At 51.8% G+C, this 12,545-nt stretch overlaps 1 protein-coding gene across 1 annotated transcript; it reads left to right on the forward strand.

The window, feature by feature from the left end:
- Positions 1-1,713: 1,713 nt before the first annotated feature.
- REN (renin) lies at positions 1,714-12,496 on the forward strand. The gene is made up of 9 exons (XM_019711402.2): positions 1,714-1,862; positions 4,978-5,128; positions 5,689-5,812; positions 6,687-6,805; positions 7,730-7,926; positions 10,541-10,660; positions 11,055-11,199; positions 11,445-11,543; positions 12,165-12,496. The coding sequence occupies exons 1-9, from the start codon at positions 1,765-1,767 to the stop codon at positions 12,324-12,326; spliced, it is 1,215 nt and encodes a 404-aa protein (XP_019566961.2). The 5' UTR covers positions 1,714-1,764; the 3' UTR covers positions 12,327-12,496.
- The last annotated feature ends 49 nt before the right edge of the window (positions 12,497-12,545 follow it).

Raw genomic sequence — 12,545 nt, forward strand, 5'->3', positions numbered from 1 at the left:
GAGTTCAAGAACTTGTATGGTTTGGCACTCAAGTCAGCTATGTAACGAGTTCTGGGTCATCCTGCCTAAATTCATAGCCTGTCTTCGTCACTTACTTATTGTCAGCGTGACCCTGGGCAAGTTACTTTCTGAATCCTCCTGTATCTCAGTTTCCTCACATGTAAAATGAAGTAATAATGGTACCACCTCACACGGTTGTTGTGAGAGCTAAATGCTCTTAGAATGGTGCCTGGAATACGAGCATGTAACTACGCACTCAACAAATGTTAGATCTGCTCACCCTTTGCCTCCCAGTCCCGTCTCTCGCCCCACTCCTTCTCATCTCTGTTTCGCCACGTTGGCTTTTCTTTAGGCCCTTATTCTCACCATGTTCCCTCTCTCCTCAGGACTTTGGCACGTGCTATTCCCACTGGAACTCCTTTCTCTCCCTCTTCAGTTATTTATTGCCTGCCTGGGCAGCCTTCAGATAGATCTTCTGCAGAAACCTCCCCAAGACCCTGAAGGCTGCCCTTCCTTCCCACCAACACCAGGTCAACAGAGGATGGGCACAGCCCCTGCCCCTAGGCCCCTGCTCCCTGAGGGCGAGGTACGAGGTCTGACAATTAAGTTCATGAACTTGCTGCAACGATGTTGCTCACCTTTTTTGATATCAGAGGGATTATTCATTATGAATTTGTACCAAATGGACAAACAGTTAACCAAGTTTACTATTTGGAAGGGTTGAAAAGGCTGCATGAAAAAGTTAGACGACCTGAACTTTTTGCCAACAATTCATGGCTCTTGCGTTAAGACAATGCACCAGCTCACATGGCACTGTCTGTGAGGGAGTTTTTAGCCAGTAAACAAATAACGGTATTGGAACACCCTCCCTACTCACCTGATCTGGCCCCCAGTGACTTCTTTCTTTACCTGAAGATGCAGGAAATACTGAAAGGAAGACATTTTGATGACATTCGGGACACCGAGGGTAATATGACAACAGCTCTGATGGCCATTCCAGAAAAAGAGTTCCAAAATTGCTTTGAAGGGTGGACTAGGCACTGGTGTTGGTGCATAGCTTCCCAAGGGGAGTACTTCAAAGGTGACCCTAGTGATATTCAGCAATGAGGTGTGTAGCACTTTTTCTAGGATGAGTTTGCAAACTTAATTGTCGGAACTTGTACACTTTCCCATAAATGGCTGCTGCTGACAGAGGCCTGGAACGTGGCAGCATTGAGGCCCTATGTCTGGCTTTATTAGGGGACAAACCAGGAGGAGTCACCCATCTTCTGGATGGGAACACTGAGATGCATTCTGGGAGAAGCCAGTTGGGGCTACGGCCAAGGTTAATACAGAGGATAGCGCTTCAAGGGCATGGGAGTGAAGGCTGGCTGGGAGTTGGAAACCCAGTTGCTATGCCTGTCTCAGCCCTGACCTTGCTCCTGAGCAGTGCTATTTGTCATCAGCCTCTGTTCCCTCTGGGGGTCGCAGGGCCAGGCCGAGATGGGGCTGCTGGCGTCACTGGGCACAGCATTGCATTCCCGCAGCCCTCCTTCCTCTAGTTCCTTGGGTCCATGCGGGAAACCTGGTCACCCTTCACCCACCTAACTTGGTCCCATGGGGGGGCTTATTACTGGCTGCCTTGCCATCTGAATCAAGGTAATAAATCTCTGCCCCAGGGAGAGCACAACTGCCACCATCCTGAGTGTGGAGTGTATAAAAGCAGAAAGGTTCTGGGAGCCAGAAGGCTTCGGTGGATCCCAGAGAGCCGGGACCGGGAGAAGCATGGATGGATGGAGCAGAATGCCTCTCTGGGGACTCCTGCTGGTGCTCTGGGGCTCCTGCACCTTCGGTCGCCCCGCCGACTCTGGCGCCTTCAGACGGTAACTCTAACTCGGGCAAAGGAAAGTGGCAGGGGTGCAGGGCTTCCCACTTTCCTAACACTCCTGACTCTCAGATATGTGATGTCACCCAGTCCTCAGGGCCAGCTGACCAGGGAGCTATGGTCCCATTCAGAGAGGTAAGGTGACTCCCCCAGTGGTGGCACAAATCAGGCTTGAAAGGCAAGTCTTTTGACCCCTGCCCGGAGCTTTTGCGTCCTGCGTAGCTTGCCATGCTAGGCACTGTGGGGGCACTCAGAGGTGATTAAGATACTCTCCATGCCTTCTAGGAGCTCATCACCTAATTATTAAGCAGGATGTGGTATGGTTGCGTCTACGAGGGAAGAAACATGATATAGCACATAAACGTAAGGCTACTAGAGCGGAATTGTCTTGGTTTAAATTCTGCTCCACTAGCAGAACTAACTAGCTCTGGAACCAGGGATAAGTTGCTTAACTTCTCCAGCTCTCAATTTACCATTTTTAAAACAGGGGTAATAACGGGACCTACTTCACTAGAGCTTCTTTGAAGATTTAGTGCTATAACACTAGTAAAAGCATGGTGCCAGCACTCTGTCAAAACCCAGTTGTCATAGTGCTACAGGGCGGGTAGTCACAAATGTCAAAAGAAAGGCTTAAGACAGCCCAAAGGAGGGAGGAGAAAGACCTAACTCACATCTATATGTGGTGCCAGGACCTGTGGGAACAAGCAATTCATTAAGGCTGCAGAGGGGAGGACAGGAAGGGACAGGGCCTCGTGGAGAAAGGGGTTTCTGTTTAGGGGTGCAGATGCACCAGAAGACCTATAGGTCAGAAGGCAGGTTTAACTAACAGTAATAGTTGCTAAGCCTGTAAAATGCTTAAAGTTTCACAGGATCTTTTCACATATCTCATCTCAAATCATCCTTCCAACAGTCCTATTTTACAAATGACACCGAGGCTCAGGGAGGTCACATGTAGAGGCTAAGCCTCAACACACACTGGGCCTTTTGTTTCCAAAGCCTCTTCCCCTGCTCCAAGGCTCCCAGGAGAGTAACTGCTGGCTTGGCAGTGTGGGGTGAGAAGCTGGGGGTATCCCAGCTGCACATGCTTGGGTACAGCCCCACCCCCAGGGTAAAGGCAGAGCAAGGTAAACCATGCTCCCTTGTTCTCTTCAAAAATAGAAGAGTGGGATGGGGCCAGGAGTGGAGAGAGTCAGGATTCTGAAACACAGCTATAAGGATTTTGCTACCTGCTATGGGCAGAGCGAGCGTCATGCCAGACACTTTGGGAGATAAGAACACAGGACCCCATTCTTAAGGTGCCTTCACGGTCTTTTATATACACAGTTATATTTATTGAGCAGTGGACAGCTCGTTTAGTCTGCACAGTGATTCTCTGAGGTAGGTACTACAATCAAGCCTGGTCTATAGAGTTCAGGGTGCCTCAGACAAGCCCCAGAGAGGTTAGGTAAGTTGCTCAGAATCACACAGGGAGTAAGGGATTCAAGCATGTCCCCACCACCATGCCCTCACGGCCAGACATCACCACCTCTGTGAGCATTCCGCTGTGTAGTGCTGGCTGTGAGCACCCAGAGAACATGAAGCAGGAGCCTAAGCAAAGGTGAGGCCAGTGTGAACTGGAGTTTGTGGGCAAGCGTCCTGGTGGTGGGGGTGCATGCTGGGCTTCGAAGGATGAGACTTGGGGGAGTGGGGGGAAAGAAAGGGACTTTCCGAAAGGAGAATGGTAAAAGCAAAGGCCCATAGTAGAGGCTGTTCAGAGTAAATAATGGAAAATGCACTGTCTTTGGAATCTGCTTCTCCATTTTCCCATCTGTAAAATGGGAATAATAAAATTACCCCCCATGGGATGACTGAGAATTGAATAAGATCATAATTGCAAAAATATTTTTTGCAATAGTGAACTGTGATATGAATATGGCCAGTAAATATGACACTGACAGACATGAAATATGACTTCCATATGAAATATAAAAGTGTATTCGTATTCATGGGTATAATGGGATACATAGAATGGAGGGGTGTGAGAAGGAAAGGCGAGGACAAGTACAGGAGGCCTGGCAGCTGAGAAGAAAGAGGGATTCTCCATAAACTGGACTGCAATCCTGGGACCCTCCCCACACCAACAGCTAGACACATCTTCCTCCAGGCTTCCGCACACAGCATTCATGTCACAGTACAAGAACCCTACCTGGGAAATAGGGCTAGACACCCTGCTTTGAGTCCCTGATCCATCACTTCTGAGTCACCTCACCATCACTTCTGTGAACCTCCGTTTCCTCATCATAAAGTGAGTACAACGCTCGTTTGCCATGCTGTCATGAGGGTACATGGGGGCATGGCAACTCAGTATGTAGTGTTTCCCCAATTCCTGATTCTGCCTCCAAAGGTGGTAGGAAGGTGTCAGGACAAGAAGCCAAGGGACTTGGCATTAGGCTCCGGAAAGCACATCTTTCCAAGGACAGGGTGCACAGGCACTGTCGGGATGCCGGCCTCTCTCCCTGCCCCACTCAGTTCAGTTGGTCCACTCCACCCCACAGCCCTGGCTGGGTGCCTGCCCCAGGGAATCCCGGAGCCCCTTAGGCTGCTTCAGGCATCTGCTGCCATCTTCAGTCCTCATGTGGCACTGCCTCCTCCTGTCCAGCCAGCCTTGAGGGGGCACTCCCAGTCTTCTTCTCATTAGAGGGGTTATCATTGAGTGTTTCCTCCTCTGTCCTCTCCCTGATGGAGCTCTTTGAAGGCAGTGATGACCTTTATCTTTATATCTTTATATCTTTATATCTTTGTATCTTTATATCTCTAGTCTCCAGATTGGTGTAGGCACAGAAGAGGTGTTCAACATGTGATTATGGAATGGATGAATTAATCAATCAATCAATGAACAGATGGCCTTGCAGTGATCAAAATTAGACAACAGGAGGAAGGTAGTTGAGGGTTATTTAATACCAGCACAGGTGACTCACAGAGGTTTGTGAATTCCCCTGCAAAAGTCTAAGGGCACAGAGTGATTCTTAGGTGCCAAGGTTACGGCTTGCGGTCCTACATGCTCCAGGGACTCTACCATTATTATGGGGGAACACAAGAGCTCTTCTCTTTTTCCTTTCTTCACCCGCGGCCAGGATCTTCCTCAAGAAAATGCCCTCAGTCCGGGAAAGCCTGAAGGAGCGCGGTGTGGATGTGGCCAGGTTCGGGACGGAGGGGAGCCAGTTTCCCAAGAGACCCTCCTTCGCCAACAGCACCTCCCCTGTGGTCCTCACCAACTACCTGGATGTGAGTGCCCAGCTCTCGCTCCTCCAGTCTCCTTCCTCTCTCAGGCCTAAGGCTTACTTTGCTCTTTCCACCTGACTGAGTTGCTGAGGAGCACAAAGCACCCTACCAAATTCCCATTTTACAGCTGAAAAGCCTGAGGCACAGAGACCAGGAAAGAGGCCAGGGGACAGTTAGGCTTGGAACTTGGGGATCCAGGCTCTTGGCTTCAAGCCCAGGTGTCCCTGGTGGGTGGGCAGGAGGTGTGTGTGACCTCAGCTGCAGGTTTCTGTGACCAGGCTCAGCACAGCTTGACTGCTTACTGAGTCATTGGTTCCCAAGGGGTGGGGGAAACTTCCTGCTTCATTTTCAGTATTTTTATTTTGCCCTCTTGTCTCACTCCCTGGGAAGTCATTAAGACAGTGCTAAGCTTCCCATCTGGGGCCCTGCTGGAAAATGGAAACCTGCAGAGGCTGTATGATGATCTGCCTAATCTCACCCCGTGTCAGGCTGGTATCACGCGAGACCCCCAGGGCCCAGGGCTCCCCAAGCGCCACCAGCCACCTCTTCCTTTCACCCCACAGACCCAGTACTACGGCGAGATTGGCATTGGCACTCCACCCCGGACCTTCAAAGTCATCTTTGACACGGGATCAGCCAACCTCTGGGTGCCCTCCACCAAGTGCAGCCCTCTCTACACAGCCTGTGGTGAGCCCCAGGACCTGTGGTGCCTCTCCCCAAGCCCACTGCCCACCATGCTTGGGCAGTCCTGCCTCACGCCAGCCAAATCCCTCCTGCTGCCATTTGACCGGTTTCCTCTCCGCCCCTTTGCTATTGCCCCTGAGAGGAGAGAGGGACACGTCCCCCATTTTCCTGATATGGCCCTCAAGGTAAAACGGCAAGCTGCAGGAACCCCCAGCCCACCCAGAAGGCCACTTCTCACCCTTCCTGAGATTAAGAGAGGACTGAATTCTCAGCCCCTCCAGGTATTTGGGCCCCTCAATCCCTATCCTTAGTCAACAACCTCTGTTGAGTGCTTACTGTGACCAGAATCTTCTCCCCACCTCAGTGTTAGAAATTACTTTAAAATGCTTCAAAACTCTCGGTATCGAGACAAAATTCCCAGTGATATGAGCACATAACAGGGATCCAGTAAACACAGATTTTTGTTTTTTTAAAAGATTTTATTGGGGAAGGGGACCAGGACTTTATTGGGGGAATGGTGTGTATTTCCAGGACTTTTTATTGGGCAACAGACTACTGTTTTTCCCAGGACTCATCAGCTCCATCAAGCCGTTGTCCTTTCAATCTTAGTTGCAGGGGGCGCAGCCCACCATCCCTTGCGGGAGTCCAACCTGCAACCTTGTGGTTGAAAGCCCACACTCCAACCAACTGAGCCACCCGTCCGCCCCTAAACATAGTTTTGATTGATGAAACGTGTTTCCAAGCCTCTGACTGACCTCAGGGCCACTGTATCCATCCCTGCACCTAAGTCCTCCATCACACGGGACACCCCCCTGCACCTGCCTCTAAGCCCCTTGCCTGGTCTCTCTTGGAGCCTGAGCCTGTATCCCTCCGGCAGAGATCCACAGCCTCTACGACTCGTCAGAGTCCTCCAGCTACATGGAGAATGGGACGGAGTTCACCATCTACTACGGATCTGGGAGGGTCAAAGGCTTCCTGAGCGAGGACACGGTGACTGTAAGTGGGACTGCCCCAGGTCACCTGAGCCCCTTGCCTTCTTGTCCCCAGACCTCTCCTGCCACTCTAGAGCCCATACCTGGGGGAAGGTGCCATCCAGCCCACCTTGGAGTCTGAGGACAGGCTCTGCCACCGGACAGAGCAAACCTGAATTTCCTGGCTCAACACTGGGTGATTTATAGAAGTTTTTGCATCTAACTCACAGGCCTCCAGTCAAATAACCGGCCCGAGGTCACCCAGCTCTGAGTAGGCTCTTCACCAGATCCTAGACTGAAATTAATCAAAGCCAGGACCAGCAGTATTGTTGACACTGTGGCAGGGTTAGCTTTAGGGTCAGGCATAGGTTTTAAGGCCATATTAAGGTTAGAGTTTAGGATTAGGGTCAGGGTCTGGTTTTCTTTTCCGTTTGGCCTGTTCCCTTCCCCATTCTAGGGTTTCTCCAGCCCTTGCTCTGTCAGAGTTAGGGGACAGCGACTCATGAAACGTGAGAGGGAATCAGTATGAGCCCTTCCCCCCTCCTTGTCTGTGAAATCAGTTGGAAAATGAGTACAAAGGGCAGGCCTGGCTGCGCTGAAGAAACCTTTAGCCCATAATGGGGGTGGAGGACTGAGACCAAGTCCTGCCAAAGCGAAAGCTGGGCAATTGGGGAGGGGGTATGGGACTTCCTGGCATCATTTCTATGCCTGCTTGGCAGTACCACCTTCTCAGCCTCTGCCCTTTTCAGTCACTGTGCAACCCCAGTTGTCTCTAGACCCCACAACCGAGACGTGTATTGGGAGAGAGGATATGTGTGGGGCGTGATGAAATGGTCTTCTCCCAAAGTGCTATACCTGGGAGCATATGCGTCCCTGGGGCCCCCATTGTGGAAGCTCAGACTACACCCTGGCCAGTGGGCTTGGCTTCCTCTGGTCCTTCCTCCCACAGGTGGGCGGAATCACGGTGACACAGACATTTGGAGAGGTCACAGAGTTGCCCCTGATACCCTTCATGCTGGCCAAGTTTGATGGGGTTCTGGGCATGGGCTTCCCTGCACAGGCCGTTGGTGGCGTCACACCCGTCTTTGACCACATCCTTTCCCAGAGGGTGCTCAAGGAGGATGTCTTCTCTGTCTACTATAGCAGGTGAGTCTGGGAATCCAGGGACTGCGTCAGGGCAGGGAAAAGAGGCAGGAGAGCTGAGAGAGTAAGAGGACAGTTTGGACCAGGATTTCGATATGTTCACGATTAGGTGGTATTTAATCCATAGCCAGAGCTGCACTATCCAGTATGGAAGCTACGACTTAAACTTAAATTAATTAACATTAGACATTCAGTTCCTGAGTCACACTGGCCATATTTCAAGTGCTCAGCAGCCACAGTGGCTAGTAGCTACCATATTGGACAGTACAGACTAGGGTTTCCAGGCGGGAATTCCCGCCCGTTCTCAGGAATGTTTTTCGCTTTCCCATTCCCGAACCCCAAGATATAAACTGTTTTCTGTTCTCCATGATGAATCGTTTCCACAAAGTGACGGCCGATACAACTAACCACCTGAGGTCAATGAGCCGATTTCCCCACCAACTTTTCTTGGGATTCGGGAATGGAAAAGCGAGAAAAAATTCCTGAGAACGGGCGGGAATTCCCGCCCGGAAACCCTAGTGATAAATAGGAAAAATGTGTAAGGGATATATTGTGAGTAGTACGTTTATTTCCCATTGTGGGTATTACTGGGTTCAAGGAGCCGATTTTTCCGACTTCCCGACCAACTTTTCTCAGGATTCAGGAATGGGAAAGCGAAAAAATTCCTGAGACCCTAGTACAGACATAGAACATTTCCATCATTGTAGAAAGTTGTTACACAGCACTGCTCTAGAACAAGAGGAGAATGTGGATGGGAGGCATTGCTGTGACCTGTGGACCTTCCCCATGAGGGCCAGGGCTCCTCTCACACAGAGACAGCTGATATTGTTCATTCATTAATTCCTTCATTTATTTGCTTGTTTGTTGATTCAACAAATATTGGGCACTTATGTGCCAAGCACTGTGAGAGGTGCTGAGGGTACAACCATGAACATGATGAGTATAAGACAGAGTCCTGCCCTCACAGAGCCTATAGTCTGGCAGGGAGGGCAAGAAACATGACAACATGGTGCGCAACATGGTAGCACAGGGCTGAAACCATAGGGGTTTTCAACGCTAGGCTGAGTTTATGTACAATTCAGCCAGCCTTGGGGAAGCTGTTGGGTTTAGAAAGATGGTTATGAGCTGGAAACAAGGATCATAAGGGTAAAAACATGAGGCCAGTGGCAGTGAGGATGGAGGGGAGGAAAAATTCCCGAGAACGGGAGGGAATTCCCGCCCGGAAACCCTAGCGATAAATAGGAAAAACATGTAAGAGAAACACTTAAGAGAAATCTCAGAGGTGAAATGGAGGAGTGTCTGGTTTAGTAAGAGAAAGGGAGGCACTGAAAACAGCTACCAACTGGCTCTGTGCAGCCAGGTCAGTCTTGGGAAGAGCTGGTTCAGAGGTGGAGTAAAGCCAGATAGCAAGCAGTTAAGAGGTGAGTATAGGCGTCAGGAATTGAAAAGCAGATGTAGGCTGCTCTGAGAAATTCAACAGGGAAGGGAATGTCAGGTGGGGGTGCAGGCAGAGATGAAGAGAGAAGCAGAGAAAAGAAGGGTGGGTGTTTTTAAATGCTAGAGGATGCCTGCGCATGCTTGCAGGTGGAGGGAAGGCAATGGAAAGTGAGAAATTGAAAATGTAGAAAATGAGATAATGGAGGGTACAGGCGCCTGGAGGCCAGGGAAGGGAGGAGGATCCAGTAGTAGGAAGAAGGTGGGCTTTGCTGAGTGAAAATCCAGAGAAATCTTGAAGTGTTGGCAGAGGGGCGAATCCCATGTGCATAGCTACACACCTATGCACACATGTGCACATGCCTCCTGTTAGGAATGCTGGAAATCCCATCACACACACACACACACACACTGGAAACCAGCCCTAAGGTAGGCCTTGAGCCATAGGAGGTTCTGTGCACCATGGAGGAGAGGAAGTCAGCGGGGATCAGCTTCAGACTGGGCCCCAGGAGCCCTGGCCCCACTCCCCCAGTCACCCCACTCACTGCCTCGGTGACTTTAGGCAAGTGACTGCACCTCTTGTTGACTCCATTGCCTGAGGGGTAAGAAGAGTGCAAAATACCCACCCTGGCTGGTGAGGCTCTCCTGAAACAAAGGCTTCCTTTCTGCTGTGTCTCTTTCTCTGCAGAAATTCCAAGTAAGGAGATGAAACCCCACACATGGCCCTGACGCTCCAGAGCACCTGGCCCAGACTCAAACCCACCACCCACCCAAAACTCACAGGCTCAGGCTCCACTGGATGTTGACGTTCTCCGCCCCTCCTTCCTGCTCTCCTCAAGCCTCCTGCCTGTCCCCACCCAACAGCTCCCCGGGAGTCCCATGCACCTGCTTAACCCACAGCAACCCAAACACAAGTGAGGGTGGGGCCAATTTGCATATTGTTTGCATTCTACTGGCTGTCGGTGCCAGTTCCTTCTCTGTGACCTCACTGGGAATGCTTTATGGGGTGCAACTGGACTATCCTGGAACCATTGCTGGTTGGGCTGGGGGAGGGGCAAGAAAGGTGAGGAAGTGGCATGTACTGCAGCTTCCCAGCCTTCCTCTGCCCCACCCTGCAACCGGACACAACTTCCCTTGTTGCTGAGGCCTCTGAGTCTCCAAGAGCCTTTAATCTTTCCTTTAGGAATTCCCACTTGCTGGGGGGAGAGATTGTGCTGGGAGGCAGCGACCCCCAGTATTACCAAGGCAATTTCCACTACGTGAGCATCAGCAAGACTGGCTCCTGGCAGATCAAAATGAAAGGGTCAGAAATCTTCAACCATCTCCTCTCTCCAAAAATGCTGCTGCTGCTGGGGGGTGGGGTGGGGAAAGGGCAAGGTTACCGTTCTTCCCTCTCTCCAATGCAGCCACTTCTTAAGGCACAGCCAACATTTGCTCTCTGCCTGCTCTGTCCAGGGTTAGGGTACACTGAGCTGTGAGGGACAGCGGGGAGGGGGCCTGCTGAGAGGAGGTGGAGGGTCACTAAGCAAGGGCTGAGGGAAGGAGCAGCACCTTTCCTCCACCTCCTGCCTAACCCATCCATCACTGCATCACTGGACCACCAGCATGGCCTCCCATCACCCACCCTTACTCAGGAAAGCTGTGCAGCCTGGTGGTGCCCCATCAGCCTCTGTCTTTCTGACTGTGGCCTCTCCCAGGGTGTCTGTGAGGTCGGCCACCTTGCTCTGCGCGGAGGGCTGCATGGTGGTGGTAGATACTGGCGCCTCCTACATCTCAGGTCCCACCAGCTCCGTGAGGCTGCTCATGGAGACCCTGGGGGCCAAGGAGCTGAGCACAGATGAAGTAAGAAGCTGGAGGGGTGGTGCCAGGGCTGTGGGACTGCCACCTCGTCCAGGCCTCCAAATCACCCCAGACAGCATTAGGTCCCAAATGAAGCCACTTCAGGCCTTCACCTCCTCTCCTCTCACACTCTCTTCACGGGTGGCTGGGTCCCCCTGGGTGTGGGGCAGGGGTGGGCCACAAGCACAGGGCTGTGTCTGCGAAGAGACCTCCCACACTGAAAGGGGCTCCCTTTACCCTCCCCCCAGTATGTCGTGAACTGTAACCAGGTGCCCACACTCCCTGATATCTCCTTCCACCTCGGAGGCAGAGCCTACACACTCACCAGTGCGGACTACGTATTACAGGTGAGGCTCCAGTCTGCCCTTTGGCAACAGGCAGGAAGAGTGGGCCGGGGCCCTCGAAAAGGGACAAGTCATTGTGACAGATTACATACTAAGCTAGCAGTTCTCAAACTTGGCTGTTAGAGTCACCTGGGAGTTTTTGAGAATCCCAATCGCAAGCCACATCCCCTACATATTAAGCCAGAACCTCTGGGGTGGCACTTGGGCATCAGTGTTTCCAAAACTCGTCAGGTGATCCTAATGAGCAGCCCAGTTTAGGAATCACCGTGCCAGGCTCCTTCTCTCCATTTGCTCATCAAATGCTCCCAGTAATGCTGTGCTCCTGTATTCTTACCCCCCTATCCTACGCAATAGACTTAGAGATGTTAAATAACTTGCCTAGGATCAGAAGCTCTACCAGACAGTCAGCTCTGCCTGCTGTACTGTGTGCTCAGTGTCTAGCGCAGTGCCTGCATCTAGGAGGGGTGCAAGGCACGGGCTGAAAGGGCCAGCATGCACTGGAGGTGCAGTGTGGGTGGGAGAGAGCAGGAGGGAAGGTGCTGAGAAGAGCTGCTGGAGTCAAGTAAAGTGAGGGTCGAATGGTCACGTGTTGGGAAGTGGGAAAACGCTTGTGTTTCCTGCCAGGACCCCTACAGTGATGATGACCTGTGCACACTGGCCCTCCACGGTCTGGATGTCCCACCGCCCACTGGGCCTGTCTGGGTCCTAGGCGCCAGCTTCATTCGCAAGTTCTACACGGAGTTTGATCGGCGTAACAATCGCATTGGCTTTGCCTTGGCCCACTGAGGCCCTCTGCTGCCCAGGCGGCCTAGAACCCTCTCTGGGAACGCCCCTGCCTGTGTTTCTGTCCTCGTGTGGGGCCACAGGGCATGAAGTTCCTCCTGGACGCTTGCCCTGCCCCAGCACCAGCTCCTCCCTGCTTTGAGGACAAACAGAATAAAGACTTCATGTTCACAGCCCTGTTGCACCTGGGTCCACTAGGGTTTGAAACAGAGGGAGGGGCAG

This window comes from Rhinolophus sinicus, linkage group LG17 (genome assembly GCF_036562045.2).
Source record: "Rhinolophus sinicus isolate RSC01 linkage group LG17, ASM3656204v1, whole genome shotgun sequence".
In the NCBI taxonomy this organism is placed as follows: domain Eukaryota; kingdom Metazoa; phylum Chordata; class Mammalia; order Chiroptera; family Rhinolophidae; genus Rhinolophus; species Rhinolophus sinicus.

What these genes read in the sequence shown, in the direction of transcription:
- REN (XM_019711402.2), top strand. Translation starts at nt 1,765, where the DNA reads ATGGATGGATGGAGCAGAATGCCTCTCTGGGGACTCCTGCTGGTGCTC. An exon ending in AGGAGCTGAGCACAGATGAA is followed by an intron (nt 11,200 to 11,444) that starts GTAAGAAGCTGG and finishes CCCTCCCCCCAG; the next exon opens with TATGTCGTGAACTGTAACCA. An exon ending in GTGCGGACTACGTATTACAG is followed by an intron (nt 11,544 to 12,164) that starts GTGAGGCTCCAG and finishes GTTTCCTGCCAG; the next exon opens with GACCCCTACAGTGATGATGA.